This window comes from Diceros bicornis, chromosome 21 (assembly GCF_020826845.1).
Source record: "Diceros bicornis minor isolate mBicDic1 chromosome 21, mDicBic1.mat.cur, whole genome shotgun sequence".
NCBI classification, from domain to species: Eukaryota; Metazoa; Chordata; class Mammalia; order Perissodactyla; family Rhinocerotidae; genus Diceros; species Diceros bicornis.
Genome location: NC_080760.1, coordinates 20,091,428 through 20,109,777, shown reverse-complemented (window position 1 = coordinate 20,109,777; position 18,350 = coordinate 20,091,428). Strand labels below are relative to the sequence as shown.

General features: G+C 43.0%; 1 protein-coding gene across 1 annotated transcript in view; it reads left to right on the top strand.

The window, feature by feature from the left end:
- The window catches only part of NCALD (neurocalcin delta), a 388,804-nt gene that overhangs the window by 358,582 nt on the left and 11,872 nt on the right, over window positions 1-18,350 (top strand). Inside the window, exon 5 of the mRNA XM_058564737.1 lies at window positions 9,436-9,832. Coding sequence (XP_058420720.1) covers window positions 9,455-9,832 — 378 coding nt within the window. The 5' untranslated portion in view covers window positions 9,436-9,454. The remainder of the gene's footprint in view (window positions 1-9,435; window positions 9,833-18,350) is intronic.

Genomic DNA, 18,350 nt, shown 5'->3' with positions numbered 1-18,350 from the left:
GCTGAGGGCCACTTACTCAAGGGCAATTTAAGCATGCAAGGCAAGTTCACTTGGAATTGCTGGCATCCTAGGAAGGAGTCGTGGGGCAGTCAGCCATTAGCTTCCCTTGAAGTAACCAGAAAAGGAGTGGGCGTAAAAAGTCAGAAGTTGAGTATCAAGCAATAGAGGATTTAGGGTGCTGTTTGGGTAAAATATCTCTTTAGGCTGAAATGAGAGAGGGAGCGTTTACATGGTTACAATAGGGCACTCTTTAAACAGCAGAGTGGACACGCCCTTCTAGGTGCTAGAAATAGCAAATGGCAGACTTGCCCGTATGTGCCTGTAGCACAGGCAGACCAGAGCAGGTGGGGTGGAATTCCAAATCCAATTCCAGTTCTAATTCAATTCTAATCCTAGCTGGTGTGTAAACTCTTGCAAAATGCATGGTTAGCATGTAAAGGCTCCGGAGGAAAATGGTTTGTTGGAGAATTTATACGGGAGGGTCTAGAGATCATGGTACTTGTCAAAGACATCAAGAACCTCTTTGCAATAAATACTGCCCAAGGAAGCCTGGAACCATGACCAAGGTAAATACCAAAGGAATAAAAGAAAAGTGGAATCAACCTAAATGTCCATCAAGAGGCATTAGTTAAATAAATTCCACGCAATGGAATACCGAAGGGATGTAGGCCTGACGTTACTAACCATTCTATCAGCTACCTTGTCCAATGCTTGCCACAAGGTCAGCGCTCAGGCTGTCTATGGAATCAGTCAATCAATGAAAGTTCAGCGATTTAGAAAGATGACATACACCTGTATGTATAACATGGAAGGATATCCACAATATACTTTTAAGTGAAAATGAAGGTTGCAGAATAGGAGAATATGATACCATTTATAGTTACACTGTACAGATTTCATATATATGCATTTAAATGCCTAAGAGGATGCATATAAATAAGACTGTTAATAGTGGTTATCATCTATGAAGTGATGTTGGATCAGAGCGAGGGTGTTCATGTTCTAATTTCTATATTCCTTTATTACTTACATTATTTACAATAATGATGTATTACTTTGGTAATTAGCAAAACCAAAAATGATATTTCCATTTTGAGGGGAGAGGGAGAGGGTTGTTGTTAGACAACGTTCTGTTCAGATTCCACCAAAAATATATGTTTTACTGGCAGTAATGCAGTTGTACTTTATTTTTATGGAAAATAAAACTTGGAAAAGAGCCCAAGGCCAGGCCCTCTGCAGTCTGAAATGCAAGTTCTGTGGAACAAGGGCCCAGATATTTCAGAGACCTGCTCACTCTGAGAGGACCAGATGGATTTCCTGGGCTTTATCTCATGGCCTGGGGGAGCCAGAAGGAAAAGCAAATTTGTTTCTAGTGAGCCTCCTGCTTGCTACATATTTTGTACCAGCTCAGTTCTCATCTCAAAACCTGTCACCTCTCTGCAAGGGGGTCAAGTGCCGGGTGTATGACCAGGAGTCACAGGCGGGAGTCCCCGTGTCTATCCTTGTTGGGAAGAAGACCTCTCTGCAAGCAATGTCTTTGTGACATACGTCAGGCAATTTCGGCAAAGCCACTTTTGTGATCCAGATGAGGTTGTAGGAAATAGGTCTGGTTTCCTTACATCAGCTAATCTTACTAGAAGCCAGAGGCGAGAACATTCTTTGGTCAAGGTTAAAACTAAGTTAGTGAAATTGTTATATAACTTCAATTCTCCCTCTGTAATGTTTTAATTTTTCCCTTTATGCACCACAGCGTTTTATTTCCTAATTTTCCCACTATATATAAATATGTCAGTTTATATATATGGTTTCCCTTCAAACTCCCACTGAGAGACAAATTCCATTGAAGATAAATTTCTGAAGCAGTGTGCTCTTCAGGTTTATAAAGTCATTTTTTTTTTTTCAGCGAAAATCAGGGACAACCAACCTAGAAATGATTTTGCTGGAGTTTAGCTGCCTGTGAAATTCAGATGGCTAAAATATCTGATGTCCGAGTTATGGGAAATGAATGCTTGCTCCCATTCATCTGTAACTTTTATCATTTCCTTCCTTACATTTTAGAACCTTTTTCTAGGTAAATTTTTCATAATTTAGACGTTCCATTGGTTGAAAATTCAAAGCTACTCTTAGAGGACAAAGTTACATGTCCTAAAGAAGCAAACATTTTAATTAACCTGGTCTCTTTCTGAAACCACCGTGGGTTCTGTGTTCCTTGTTGCAGCTAAACTTGACTTCAGCTGCTGGCATCTTGTAAATTCCATTTTAGGAGACCTCAGTGCATTTTGCATTGAGACTTTTCCTCTGAAGTTAAGCAGGCTGTCCAGGGTAAGTTATGGACTTTTCCCTGGAAAATCTAACTCTGGGATCTGAGGAATTAGCTCACAGAGTTTTTAGAAGCTTATGAGGAATTGCAGAAATGAAATGCTGCAGATCTTTCACTCCACAGATATAACAAAATAAAGAAGGGAGCACATGCATTCCAAAAGATAGTTCACCAGTTGCCATTTCCTTTCTCTGTGGCAACATTTTTAAGAGCTATTCTTTTTTATCTTCTTTTTAAATGGAAAGTTAGCTTCGTATTTTAGATTCCTGGTCCTGGTTCTTTGTTGGTGGTTTGGTGTCTTCTCTTCTTGTATATTTTTTCTTTTTCATCTGTGGTCAATATTAACCCCAGATTTATTTTTTGGACCCTGGGAGACTGGATGTGACTCAAAATAAGTTGGGAAATTCCACATTGCCCTTGTCAGAGTAAACTACCAAGTAACAGAATGCTGATGTTTAAAGAAATAGGTGTGCATTTCACTTAATGAAATGCAGTACGGATTCAGCAAAATATATCACATGTCCTATATAATATACATTATATATAATATAATATATTATGTATATATTTAAGGTTATATATACTAAAAGGTTGAAGAGTTATTTGTTATTTAAAAGTATTCTTCAAGGCCTTGAAGCAAACACCCTTAAGAGGTAAAAGATGGACCATGCCGGAGGCCAGGGTACCTGGGGCAGAGGGGGACTGAGAGAGAAGTCTGAGACAGCCCAGGACCAGCTCATACAGAGCCTGTGGGTTAAAGAAGGATTTTAGATTTTATTCTCAGTGTGTTAGGAAACCCGTGTAGAGCTTTAAGCAGAGGAGTGTCATAGTCTGTTTTGTATTTTTAAAAGGTCACTCTGGGAGCTGAGTGGAGAGTAGATTGGGACCAGGGTGGGAGAAGGAAGACAAGAGTGAAGAGTGAGATTCCAGTGAGGAGGGCGTGGTAGTCGTCCAGGAAGGAGATGATGGTAGTCTGGACTGAGGGGGTGACAACGGAGATGGTGAAAAGTAAATGGATTTGAGACAAATTTTGTAGACAGAATCAACAGCACGTACTGATGGAGCAAAAGTGAAAGGAATCACAGGTGAGTCCTAGGGTTTGGGAGTGAGCAATGGGCTGGAAGATGGCGTCCTCTGCTGAGACAGGGCCGTTGGGGTGGGGAGAGCACAGGATTCAGAGAGGAAACTGAGAGCTCCACTTGTCATTGTTTCGCTGTTTTGAGGACTTCTGCTGTGCCACCTTGCTTGAGCTGGGCATGAAGGACACCACGATGAAGAGGGCATCGTTGCACCCTCTGTGTTTTCCGACCCCTGCGTTGGCCATTCCTTCTCATTCTCCTTCACTGGTTCCTTCTCATCTCCCAGAGTCTGAATGTCAGAGCAACCAAGGGCTCAGTCCTTATCACCTTTTCCTTTCTGTCCACATTCACTTCTTTGGTGCTCTCATGCAGTCTTTGGCTATAAATACTATCCATGTACTGATGACTCCCACATTTTGCCTCCTTGGCCATCTTCCTCTAACTTTAGACTTACATATCCAGCTACTTGCTTGACACCTCCAATTGGATGTATAATAGGCATCTCAGAATCAACACATGCACAACTGAGCCCTGATGTCCGTGCCCTCTGCCTCATCCAAAAGCCCTGCTTCTCCTGCCTTTTTCCCATTTCAGTAAGTATCAGCTTCATCCTTGTAGTTGCTTAGGCCAAAATCTTAGAGTTATGCTGGACTGTTCTCTTTTTTCACATCCTACGTCTGCACCATCAACCAATCCTGTTGACTCTGCCTTCAAGCTGTGTTCAGAACCCGATCAATTCTCACCTCTTCTGCTGCTACCACCCTGGTTCCAGCCACATCATATCTTGCCTGGGTCACTGCAGTGGCCTCCCAGCTGGTCTCCCCAGCTCCGCCCTTACACTTCTTTAGCGGACTCTCAGCACAGCAGGCAGAGTGACTGTTAGACTGTAAATCACTCCTATCACTTCTCTGCTAAAAATCCTGCAGTGGCTCCGTCTCACTCAGAGTGAAAGCCAGAGTCCTCACAGTCACTTCCACGTCCCACATCGCCTGGCCCTCATTACTATTCTGATCTCATCTCCTTCACTTCCTCACGCCCTCACTCAGCCATATCCTGAGCATGCTAAGCACGCTCCCAGTCTAGACCTTTCTCATTTGCTGTTTTCTCTGCCTGGAATAGGCTTCTCCCAGTTATCTCCATGGCTACCCCCTTTACTTCCTCTGGTCTTTTTCAAATGTTCCTTCCTTACTGGGGCCTTCCCTGGCTTCTTATTTAAAATTTCAACACCCACCCACCTCCATCCTTCTTTACTTCTCTCCATGGCGCATCTCCATCTAACGTTTCACTTTTTTACCTTATTTATTGTATGTCTCTGCTGCTAGACTGTAGGCTCATGAGGACGGGGGTTTTGGTGCTTATTCCCTACCGAATCCCCAGTGCCTGGAGCCGGGCTTCACTCCTGGGAGACACTTGGCACATGTGTGTGGAATGAATGAGTTCTAATAGGAGGTTGTCTCCTTCCTCTTAACTACTTTTTCTGACTTTTTATGGAACTGTTGTCTTAATTTCTGTGTCCTTTCTCCATGGAGCTAGTAGGGCATAGTGGTAAAACCAGTGGACAGCCAAGCACAACTCAAGCTGACCATTTGGCTCTCTCGTTCACAGGCTGTGTGACTTGGGATGAGTCACTTAGCCTCTCTGAGTTTTCCTTTCTTTGCTTATAAAATGGAGAAAGCTGCCCTGCCTATCGCAGGGTTGCCGTGAAGGTTCAATGGAATAATGTATAAAGGGCCCTCAGGAATAGGATGTGGCTTTCCTTTACCATGGTGTCTGGCTGTAACTCAGTGCTGGAGCTTTCCATGTAGGACTGTCTCATTTAATTCTCACATCAAATCAATGAGATATGAACTTGTACTATTGAACATTTTACAGATGAGAAAACTGAGGTGCACTAAAAGTTAAGTGAATTACCCAAGAGTTCATCAACAATAGGGCCAGGCTTTGAATCCAAGCATTTTTATTCCATGGCCTAAGCTTTTGCCATTATATCTGTTGATGCAAATAATCCATAGTCAGTCTATAAGTCAAAATTGGGGTGAGTTTATTATGAGCTAAATTTGAGACCATATAGCCCAGGGTCTTCCTTCCCCAAGGAAGGAAGGGCACCAAAGAAGTGGGGTGTCCAGAGCAGTTGTATAATGTCAAAGAGCATGTATCACATATGAATGTAATGTCCATTTTACAATAGTCACAAGATCGCCCTGTCAGATTGTCCTGTCAGCATAGTGATTGATGGACACAGCAGGTAGCAGGTCTGCTGTCTTGATGGGTGGGGCTGGTGGCAGGTCTGTTGTCTCGAGTTGGGTGGTCACAGGATGAGTGCAGCAGTCAAATCCCAGCCTAGGGAGAAATGCTTATCCTTAAGGAAATGCCAATGTGGGGGAAGTTGCATCCATATCTTAAGGGCATTTGCTCTTGTCTTTGGGACATGTTAATTGCTTAAAGCAGATATACAGTGAATATTCAGAGGCCATAGGCCCCTTTTGGAAAAACAAGGTCAGGCTGAATTAGTTTTACACCAAATGGCTTGCTCATATGCTCCAATATATCCTATTGCTTGCTATTTATTTATCATGTCTTAGTGGCACAAAATAAGTGTTATAATGACTGCGTGGAGTAATGAAAAGGATTTGACCTGAGGTGCAACTTTTGTCTCCAGACGATTTTTTCTTGACTGCTGCTAATTAATGGAACATTTCCCTGATATTATTTATTTTCCCCTCTTCAACTCAAACAGGCAGAAATTCCTGTCTTCCAAAAGAAAAAGGTACTGTCAGGCATTCCTCTATCTTCCTTTCCTCCCCTAAGGGATGAAACTATCGTATGTCCCCTGAGATGTCTGTTGTGCAGTCTAACTGAGTCCAGATGGCTTTCTCAAGTTCAGACTTCATACTTAGTGAAGTATTTGGAGTTATCTGCTGAAACACATTCTGGACTAAATTGCAAACACCAGCTTCCCAAATAACTCATTCCCTGCTCTTCTGCCTTGTTTGTGTTGCGGCCTTTCTGTGCTAATGAATTTGTAAATGTTGTTTAATTACTGTTTACTGAAAAATAGCTGCACACGGATCAGTCTCAGTGGGAGACTTAGCCAAAATGTGGATAATTTGTTTCTAGTGCAAAAACAGCTAATAAATGAGAAGCACTTTTTAAACATTGGGAAAGGAACTTAAGTTTGGTTTTGAAGAAACAGTGCTTTATATATCCAGGGAAATAAATCATTCTTGAAGAGAGTAGATTTAAATATCAAAATGGTGTTTTTTCCCCAGGCCAGGCACACAGGGGGTTGCGAGGAACGGAAGTGTGATAACAGCAATTTGATTGACCCCCACACCAAAGAGCCCTATGCTAAAGAACTCCCCAAAAGGAAAACTCCAAGTGACTCGTAAATTCCGCAAAATGTCTCGGAGCTCCATAAACCCATGTATTATGTATTACCTCATGTTTCTGAATTCTTGCCTCAGGCAAATTGCCAATTTAGCAACTAAATGACAGTTTTAAAATTCTAATGCAAACCAGCCTCTCCAACTTTGCCTTTTCTCCTCCAGAAAATAAAGGACACAAGAAGGAAGTGAAAGTTATTGGCAGGTTCAATGTATAAAATCTGTTTGTGCTCCATTCAGAGTTGTGGTTTAATTTTGCTCTTGCATAAAATGGTGTTTGCCTGATTGCGCATGAAGAGGGACCTCTGAAGTACGCTCCTTCCTGCAGCCGTTGGTCCTGCTGATAGGAAGAGGCTCTGTTCTCCCTCCCCTGTGGGGAGGCCTGCCTACCAGCCAGAGGGCAACCAGTTCTGCTTCCAGTGCAGACTCAAAAAACAAAATCAATCAACTTGGCAGTGAATGAGGATTGCTCATCGTTTCCTGAACTGTGGATATGATGAAAGAAGTTTGAGCAATGTGAGATGCAAACACTGCCCTCTAGAAATTTATTTTTAGTGGAGGCAACAGATAGGAGTACAGGCGCTTCAGTATCAGAGATCCCAAGGGTGGGGGTGTGGGAATGGGGTGAAGGGGGTCAAAAGGTACAGACTTCCAGTTAGAAGATATATAAGTTCTGGGATGTAATGTCCAGCATGGTGACTAGAGTTAACAATACTGTAGTGTATATTTGAAAGTTGCTAAGAGAGTAGATCTTAAAAGTTCTCATCACAAGAAAAAAAAATTTGTAACTATGTGAGGTGATGGATGTTAACTAAACTTATTATGGTGATCATTTTGCAGTATATACACACATCAGGTCATTATGTTGTACACCTGAAACTTATACAATGTTATATGTCAATTATATCTCATTAAAACTGGGGGAGGAAAAAGAGATCCCAAGGCTAAGTCTTGACTACCAGATAGCTTTAGTGTGTCAGTGTTCTGAAAGCCAGGGCCTCATCTGTCGCAGAAAGACTCCTTTCCAAGAAGATTATTCCATATTTCCATGTTGTAATTATTTATCTCTTGTTCATTAACTCACCAAACATTATTTGTGGTGGGCTCTAGAGAAACTAATGCCAATAGAGACTCTGTCTCAAAGGGCAAGCCCTGTAGTGGGAGGGAGGCAGAGATAAATAAATAAATACCACAAAGCATAAAATCTCAAAGGAAATTGGAAATCATGATTAAAATGAAGATGTGTTATCTTTCATATGTTCTATAATTTTCCAAGCCCTACTTTCAGGATTTTTTCCAATATAAGAAAAATGCAAAATCTAAGTGCAGAGCCCCTTTATTAGAAGAGGTATATCTTGACCACGCTTAAATCATAAGACTTTGGAAATAGGAGCTAAGCTCGGATATCACCTCCTCCAAGAATGCTCCCCTGATAGCACCCATACCCCATTTGACTTGGGTGTCCTATCTATATACTCTCACAGCCCCATGTCCATTCCCAATCTATTGTATTGTCCCCTCCCTGCCATCACCACCCCTGTACATACACAACTGGGTGCCCCTTAAGGAAGGGGGAACATGTCTTACTCTTCTTTGCATCTACTGCACCAGAAACATGTCTGGCATATGGCACTCAATAAATGTTGAATAGCTGTGTGAATGCATAGATGGTAATTACAGGTATTTTCCCATCTAATAAAAGTTACCTTTATCCTCTACATCATATTAGGTTTAAAAATAAGTAACAAAAAGGTATATATTCTTGTTTTTTAAATGTAAATATATTAAAACATACATTAATAGCATATTTAGATAAGTATGCATTCAAAAAATCTGGAAGAACACACACCAAAATGCTGAGTATGAAGATATGAAATGATACTACCTTTTTTCTTTATGCATCACTATGTTGTTTTACTATTTTGCTATGAATGTGTGCTACTATTATGATAAGAAAGAAAATATGAAGTTATTTGTATTTTAAAAAGGAAAGTTTGGCCTAGTCCATAAGCCACAATCATAAGACAAACAAATTTATGAAGCATCATCTATACCATCTAAACCCAATGTTGACAGTGATTTGACTTTGTGGATTTAAACCACTGCCCTAGCTTGGCAGCATTTAACGGTATTAGATAGATTTCTCTTTTCCTTACTCACGTCTGTGTTTGTAGTATTCAGAAGATACTTAAGTGGCACTTTACTTGTAAATATTCTAGCGATAAAACATGGTCAATTATTTCTTTTGCTCTCTCTTCCTATCCTTTAATTCTCCCTGCTAATACTTAGATTGGGTGTTAGAATCCCAGTCTTCTTGAGGCCAGGCTCAACCTCTTGCAAATAGATAAGGCAGAACTAAGTAACCAATTCTCTCTCTCTCTCTCTCTCTCTTTCATTATGAATCTCTTATTTTCAAGTTGGCTCTGGATAAAAGAAATATCAGTTGTCTGGTCAGCGATATTTCTGCTCTGCATCGTATGCCTGCCTGTCCTTCTCTTATTTTGTTTGGCTGACCACAATGTTGCAAATCCTAGACAACGTTGTTGGACTAGAATAGAGTTTCTTCCTTTATCCCAAAGGAACAATCACAAATTATAAAATGTGTCCCCAAAGAATAGATCTAAAAATCATATATATTCTTTTCTATCTGCAGCTGAATTCTTGCTGCCAGGATGGGGAAACAGAACAGCAAGCTGCGCCCGGAGGTCATGCAAGACTTGCTGGAAAGCACAGACTTTACAGAGCACGAGATCCAGGAATGGTATAAAGGCTTCTTGAGAGACTGCCCCAGTGGACATTTGTCAATGGAAGAGTTTAAGAAAATTTACGGGAACTTTTTCCCTTACGGGGATGCTTCCAAATTTGCAGAGCATGTCTTCCGCACCTTTGACGCCAATGGAGATGGGACAATAGATTTTAGAGAATTCATCATAGCCCTGAGTGTAACATCGAGGGGGAAGCTGGAGCAGAAGCTGAAATGGGCCTTCAGCATGTATGACCTGGACGGAAATGGCTACATCAGCAAGGCAGAAATGCTAGAGATTGTGCAGGTACGTGGCCCTCGCCCTTTACAAAGAGAAGAGCATGAATCACAAGTAAGAATACGAAGGTGCACAGTATGGCACAGAGCAGAGGTTGCAAACTGGTGGCCCACCTGGGCGTTGATTAGGCCTCCCCAGTATGTCTGAAAGTGTTGAACCCATATTACAAAATAGGGAGATTGCACACAAAAATGTAGATTGGTTGGCATCTCTTGAAAACTCAGGAGATCTGGCAACACTGGGCCCCTGTTCTTGCCTGACATAAGTCACCTGTTGCTTTGTGGTGACCCCCATCCTAAAAATGGACATGCACTCTTCAGTTGATCGTGCTTACTGTGGCCACTCCATCCACTCATTGCAATGACCTGGAGCCTTTGGGGTTATGTCCTCTGAAGTGGTATTTAATGATGAAAACTCTTACCCGGGCTCAAACCCTGCCCCTTTCAGTCACTACCTCTATGACTTTGACCAAGTTAGTTCACTTAAGTGAGCCTCAGTGTCCTCATCTGTAGAATGGCACTGCCAGCAATGCCCACCCACGTTGTGGGGTTATTTTAAGATTGGATGTGACTCTCCATTTCAACACTTAGCACAGTCCCAGCCATGTAGAAAAGCTCATCATCATCATCATCATTAACTTACAACCTTATTGGACTCTTGAATAAAGGTAGGGCTCTGTAGTCTAGGTTCTGTCTCATCAGAGATACACACATTGTAGAATCGAGGCCTCCATCATTATAATAGGAGGCACTCCATTTTATTTCCCCAAATCACTCACCTGGAGTAAATTTCCTGAACAGAACTGGAGAAGGGCCCTGGTGTTGGCCACGTTTTCCTTCTGGGACCCCAGGGGAAAGTGGGGAAGGAGCATAAGGAGCTATGGTCATGGCAATGACAGCTTGATAAGCAGTGAGTGGGACCAGAGACAAACCAAAGGAGATGGAGACGGCTCGGGAGAGGGTCAGGAAAGCCTTAGCTGTAGGCAATGAGAAGGCCTAGGTGGGCGGGCAGCACCAGGAAGGGCTGGCAGTCACTCACCAACTTGGCAGGCAAGTGGGGCACAATAGGGAAGCATCTGGAAGCAGACAGCAGGTCCAAGAGAGTGGGCATTTGGCTTCCTTAGAACTCATCTCAGAGGCCAACACTCATCCCAGGACATCTGTGTTGAGACGTAGAGCCGCAGCCTCTGGGAGAACTGTGGGGGCAGGGTGCTGGAAGAGTGGGAAGGGGATGTAACACAAGCAGACAGGAAGGACTCAGCTGCTGGCACGATGAGGGTGGAGGTGTTGGGGCACTTGCTTTCAAGGACCCAAGGAGACCTGGTTACAGAAACTAAGGTAAGAGCCCAAAAGAGACCCACAAAACTGTCTTGTTATTGAGCCTTACAGCTGAGGCCTGGGGTCCACCCCTGGGCCAGTGGGACTGAGCCCACATGGGCAGTTAGAGTGACACCGCACACGTTGCAGGGATGCAGGAGCAGGAATCCAAATGATCCCTCTGTGTGAGGAAACTGTCCAAGATCTGCCAGCTAGGTCTCCTTTCTGCTTGGGCCACCGGTGGCTTTTCCTTCACCCAGAGCGGTAACTCTCTGAATAAGTTGTGTTAAATTACTCCCTCAGAGACAGGGATCTTTTTGTGTGTGTGTGTGTGTGTGTGTGTGTGTGTGTGTGTGTGTGAAGAAGACCAGCCCTGAGCTAACATCCGATGCCAATCTTCCTCTTTTTTGCTGAGGAAGACTGGCCCTGGGCTAACATCCGTGCCCATCTTCCTCTACTTTATATGGGATGCTGCACAGCATGGCTCAACAAGCGGTGCGTCGGTGCGTGGCTGGGATCCGAACCAGTGAACTCTGGGCCACCACAGCAGAGCGTGCGCACTTAACTGTCTGCGCCACCAGGCCGGCCCCTGAGACAGGGATCTTAAACAAAAATAAAAGATTTCTCCCCTCCCCTCAAGATAAATATATGAAAAATATAATGTCTACTGCAAAAATATGGGCAGTATAGAAAAATATAGAAGAAAAAGAGAGAAATTCTCCATAATCCCACTCCACCCCCAAAGAGAATCACTGCTAATAATTTTCTAATATATCCTTCTGATGCTATTTCTATGGATTTAAAAATATCTAATTGATTTCATAATATATAGGAAATTTTGTATCTTGCCATTTTCACTTAACATAATAACACAAACATTTCTCATGTCATAAAATCTTTTAATGAAGATATTTTAATGGCTGCATAATAGTCATATGATATAATTTACTTAATTTTCCCCTATTGTTGGATATTTAGGTTGTTTCCAGTTTTCATTATTATACACAATACTGTAACTTTAAAAAATAGCAAATAATTCTTGGGCATGAAGCTTTTTCTATATTTAGGATTATTCCCTTAGAATGGATTCCCAGAAGCGCCATTACTGGGCCAAAGAGAATGAGCATTTATTTCTAAGGCCCTTGATACACTTTGCCAAATTGTTTTTCCAAATGTATGCCTGGAGTGAGTGAAGGGTGACCCATATCCTTGCACTTTTCTGATTTTTCTGAATCTTTGCTAATTAAACAAACATTAACATTTAAAAGGTGATTTGTTTTCATTGGCTTTACTTTGTCTCTCCTTTTTATCTGGGAGTGCCGTGCCCCGCCCCCACGTTCTCTGTCTCAGCAGGGAAAGGAGGGAGCATGTTCTTCTTTTGGAGAAAGAATTGCTTCCTCACTGGGATCTAAGAAAAAAAATTCCTGTCGGCCACTGTGTTCTTTCCTATGTCACCTTTTGCGCAGTTTTCCTGGCTGCCCCTGGTCCATGGTTTGGTGGCCAGGACTGAGGAGGATGCGGACCTCCTGGCAAGGGAGGACCCTCCAGACCACGCGGGCATATGGAAATCAGAGCATTCACGCAGTCAGTCCACACCTGTGCTTCAGCACCTCCTGAGTGGCTGGCACTGGGAATACACGGTAGGGGGAAGAAAATAGACTCTCTCCCTGTGCTGTGGAGCCCAGGGTGCGAGGGAGAGAGGAGACCTTGCAGAGAATGTGTAGAAGGTGCTGGTAAGCTCTTGCTGAGCCCTCTCTGACTCACGCCGTGTTCAACACGGAATGTGAAGTCATCGGATGACTGAAGGCGCATTCAGTCCGACAAGGCATTGTCTTCACTGTAAAGTAGCTCGGTCCACTCACAGGCCCACAGTCATACCTGGAAGGACACAGATTCCTTAATAAACACTTATATACTCAGGGTTTTTAAGAAGCCTGGAAACGGAAGGCTCAAATTTCCTAAATTGTTTTCTACAGGATTGCACCCTGATGATTCATATTCATGACTGTAGAAAGGAAACATCGCAGCACCCTGAGGCGACTTCCAAATCGCCAAAGAGATTAAATTAAATTTAGAACCATTTTCCTGTTAAGGGCTGTGTTATTCTATTCTGCTGCTTTGCAAACTGACAATTCATGTATTCTGTCTTATTCTTATGCTAATCTTTGGTTTTCAATGATTCTGGATGAATTGGAATTTGCTGTAAGACATTACCGAACTTCTGATTCTATTTTATTTTATTTTATTTTTTGCTGTGGAAGATTCGCTCTGAGCCAACATCTGTTGCCAATCTTCCTCTCTTTTTGGCTTAAGGAAGGTTAGCCCTGAGCTAACATCCATGACAATCCTCTTTTTTTTTTTTTTTTTTGTGAGGAGATCAGCCCTGTGCGAACATCTGCCAATCCTCCTCTTTTTTTGCTGAGGAAGACTGGCCCTGGGCTAACATCCATGCCCATCTTCCTCCACTTTATATGGGACGCCGCCACAGCATGGCTTGCCAAGCAGTGCGTCGGTGCGTGCCCGGGATCCGAACCAGCAAACCCAGGCCACCGCAGCAGAGCGCGCACACTTAAACCGGGCTGGCGCCAATCTTCTATTTTGTATGTGGGTCACTGCCACAGCATGGCTGACAAATGATGTAAGTCCACACCCGGGATCTGAACCCATGAACCTGGGCCACTGAAGTGGAGCACGCCATACTTTAAACACTAGGCCACAGAGCTGGCCCCCCAATTCTACTTTTTTCCTCCTCACCCCTACTTTTGAAAGCCCAACTCCAGGCCTTGTCACTGTCCCAGGAAGCTGTGTGCCTTCGTGGGGATTCTCTTTTTTTGGTTCTATCTGGTCCACACCATATAGGAGAAGGTACAGTGGCAGATGCTACATTTACTTCAGAGGAGTCACTGTCCGTTAGGTTTCTGCTCTGTGCTTGGATGAATATCTGTTAGAAAGTGATGAGATGGAGGCAAGCTGTAGGCCAGCAGCATCATACACAAATTGAGGTTCTATTTGTTCAAGTGAGTAAAACCTGCAGCTTAGTTATGAGTGTCAATATATAAATTCTTGGCTGAACTTCGTCCTTCCAAGACTCAGAAATTCAAACGATTTAATAAAGTGCAAATTCATGGTGTCCACCTACAAACACTAATAACTGGTCAGGGTGAAGATTGAGCTCCAAACAAGTTTATGATTAGGCTTGACAATGAAAGGAGTGTAGGATTTTATAAATTTTCTAGTTTTTCTTCCCTGATGTTGCTTCCTGTAGTTTAGCTTTGGTGTCCACAGAATATTGTTTATGGTGACAAGCTGGAATCCTTTCGTATTTCCTAACATTGCTAGGAAGGACTCTATTGTGGACTCTGTAATACTGAAATACACTGTATTAGTTTCCTCTTGCTGCTATAACAAATTCCCATAAACATAGTCACTTAAAACAATACAAAGTTATTATCTTACAGTTCTGGAGGTCAGAGGTCTGAATTCAGTGTCACTGGGCTAAAATCAAGGTGTCCACAGGTTGCATTCCTTCTGGAGATTTAGGGGAAAATTTGTTTCCTTGCCTTTCCTAGTTACTGGAGCATTCCTTGGCTTGTGGCCCTCTTCATCCATCTTCAAAACGAGCAACAGTGGGTTGATTGAGTCCTTCTCATGCTGCCATTCCTCTGGGGGTCTCACTCTGCTTCTCTCTTCCACCTATAAAGACCCTTGTGATTACATTGGGACTCCCAGATAATCCAGGACAATCCCCCCATCTCAAGATCCTTAACTTAATCACATCTGCAAAGTCCCTTTTTCTGTGTAATGTAACATATTCATTTGCAGGTTTCTGGAATTAGGACATGCACATCTTTGGGGGACCATTATTCAGTCTACCACAAAGGCCAAAATGCGGTTGTGTTCCTTTTCTAAAAAATAATTTTGTGCCATATCAACATCTGGATGAACAAGCAAAACCACATGCAGATTTATTTTTAGAGTCCTAAACGAACATTTTTACATTCGTGTGCTTGCTTTTTTTTTTTAAGTGACAAATTTAGGCCCAATATTTTCTTATTTCATCAAAACCGCCTCTCAGGAGTCTTAAGCCAGACAACAACTCTGACCTTTCCCCATGTTACAGCAGATCCTCACCTTTGGGTGGGGGCTAGGGTCGGCCCACCGCTGCAGGAGGAAGGACGATCCTTCCTGCCCTACACAGTTCCCTGTCCCTCGGCCCAGCTGGAGGCAGGTCTGGACACCCACATCCATCACATCACAGACTGTGTCTGAGGAAGGGACCAAGCGAGAACGTGAGTGGCATTGCCAATTCGGCCTTGAAGTCTGGGATCTTGGGGCTGAGGGAATGTTGAAGTTAGGGATCCATTGATGGGACCGCAGCTCTCCCAGGGAGAGAACGTAGGAAGAACATGGAGTTCAACTGGCCCCGCTTCTGTTCTCAGAGAGTAACTAGGACCCTTGAAAGAAGAAGTTTTTAACTACAGGGCTGTCATCGGTTAGGAGTATATAGGCGGCATTGCGTCACCCTTACGATGCAATGAAAATCACAGGCTGAGACAAAAATTGGTCACCCGTATCCAAAACAAAGATGAAGAGGGAGCCAAGGGAAGAATTGGCGAGTGAGAGTGGGTGTCTTGGGCAAAGCAGGTCAATGTCATCTGCCTCTTTCCTTTTTCAATCTCCCTTTTCCTTCTCTTCCTTGGGTAAGTTACTTAACCTTCCAGTACATTGTTTTTGTGATTTGTGAACTAGAGCTAATCATAGCACCTGCCTCACGGGTTAGTGTAGGGGTTAAACAGTTCTTACAAGTAGAGCACCTCGAACAGTGCCTGTCAAGAGATATCACTCAATCAATGGTGGCTACTGTTATTCTATAGAAGTTTCCAGAGCTGGGACAGGATATTTCCCTGCAAAATAAAAGGATGTCATTTTCCATTCAAAAGACAAGGTAATGGAATCTTCCATTAAATTTTAAGTTAAATTTACCTAGTTATAAAATGTAGGTTCACAAAGAAAAGGGAGGTAACCCAACTAAACCTCCCGTTGGTGGAACTTACAGAAGAGAGATTCTTGTACAGACGATTTGAGGAGTTCCCAGCCTTCTTCAGCTGTTGTCTTTCCTACCAAACACCAGCCCATCTGGGAATAAGCTGAAACTTCTGGGCTGCTCTGATGCTCACAGGACTTAAATAAAAGATCACCTTTCTGGGACAGAATGTGGTTGGCACCAGGAATTCCCCAAATCTGAACTGTTGACCTGAGCCCACAGGTGCCCTTCACACATTGGGACTGTTTGGGGACAGCCTGTCTGGATTTGTTCTCAAATTCAAGGTAGAGACTTTCCGAAAGGAACATATAGGCTGACGTAACATTACTCATAGCAGTTCTCAGGGAACTTACTTTAAAGACCGGGTTGGAATAATTTCTTTTTTTTTTTTTTTAATTTTATTTATTTATTTATTTATTTATTTCCCCCCAAGCCCCAGTAGATAGTTGTATGTCATAGCTGCACATCCTTCTAGTTCCTGTATGTGGGACTCGGCCTCAGCATGGCTGGAGAAGCGGTGTGTTGGTGCGCTCCCAGGATCCGAACCCGGGCCGCCAGCAGCGGAGCCTGCGCACTTAACCACTAAGCCACTGGGCTGGCCCTGGAATAATTTCTAATTAGCATATTCATTACTTGGATATTAATGATTGCTTTGAAATACATGGTGTTCAAATAACTGTTGTCTTAGAATCAGACTCTCCCTCCTAGTTGTGATTCAAGGTTAATTGGCACTTGTGATGAAGGTAGAGTGAACTCCAGAACACCCTTAGTTTACCTTTTCACACCTTTTGAATGAACAAAATCTGAAGGAAGGAGGTGGGGGGGGTGTACTGACAGCCCATCACAGAAGATTTCATTTTTGTTTCTTTGAGCAGTAGGGGAAATTTTTTTTTTCTGATTCACTCAGGTGGTGAATTAAGGCATACACATCTACACAGCAACCAGATGAGGAGGAAGGAGGCGATGGTGGTGGCCATGCAAAGATTTGCCCTTCATGAGCACCAGACTCACAGATTAATCCCACCTGGTCTCAAAAGCACCAACTGTGACCAATTCAGACAACCAGCTTGTGAGTTTTTGTGCCACAGAAGATCAAAATACGGACCAGAGAGACTTCATTACGTTATTTTTAGAATCACTTCCTGAGTGGTATTTGCATTTTTTCTTCCAAAGATCTTTCTAAATTGGTGTCATAGATACTATGTCACTTTTAGCTTGTGCCTTGAAGACCTGAAACACTGTGCTTTTCTGATTATGAGAAAAAAAGAGGGAGGAGTGGCTGGCGAGAGCTTCTAGTCCATCTTGATGTAGCCCCTGGGAATTCAGCTCCAAACTCTTGCCTAATTCTCAATTATGAGTGTGGACCGCAGATGTTACTCTGGAATGCAACTTAGATTTCTTTCTTGGAGAAAACTCTTTAAAACATTTACTTAGGCTAGTGACTTTCTCTAAGAATTAACCTTAGTGCTTGCTTATCAGTTGTGTTTGTTTTATCACTTTCTTAATAGGAGATTAATCTTATTATGGCAAGCCACACTATAGTTGAAGAGTTTGAGTTAACTCAGCATTAAGTATGCCATCTGGCAACATGAGTGAGTGCCTACTACCCGAAGCCACCCCTCTCTAGCTGCTCCCTCCCAGTCTCCTTCGTAGACTCCTCTTCCTTCTCCTGCTCCCTAAACATGGATAGTCCCAAGCCAAGTTCCAGCCACAGCCCTCTTTTCCTTTGTTCCCTCTGGGAAGTCTCGTCTTCTCAGTGCTTGTTATGGGCTAGGCAGAGTGACAAGTGCTTTCCATGCTGAATTCATTTCCTAGGGCTGCCATGACAAATTACCATAAACTGAGGGGCTTAAAACAAAGGAAAGGGGTTCTGTCACAGTTCCAGAGGCCAGAAGTCCAAAATCAAGGTTGGTTCCTTCTGGAGCTCTGAGGGGGAATTTATTCCATGCCTTTCTCCCAGCTTCTGGTGGTGGCCAGCAATCCTTGACGTTTCTTTGCTTGCAGCTACATCACTCCAATCTGCCTCCACCATGACATGACGTTCTCCCTATGTGTCTGTGTCCAAATTTCCTTCTTCTTATAAGGACACCAGTCATTGGATAAGGGCCCGCCTTAATCCAGCATGATCTCATTTTAACTTGATTATATCTGCAAAGACTCTATTTCC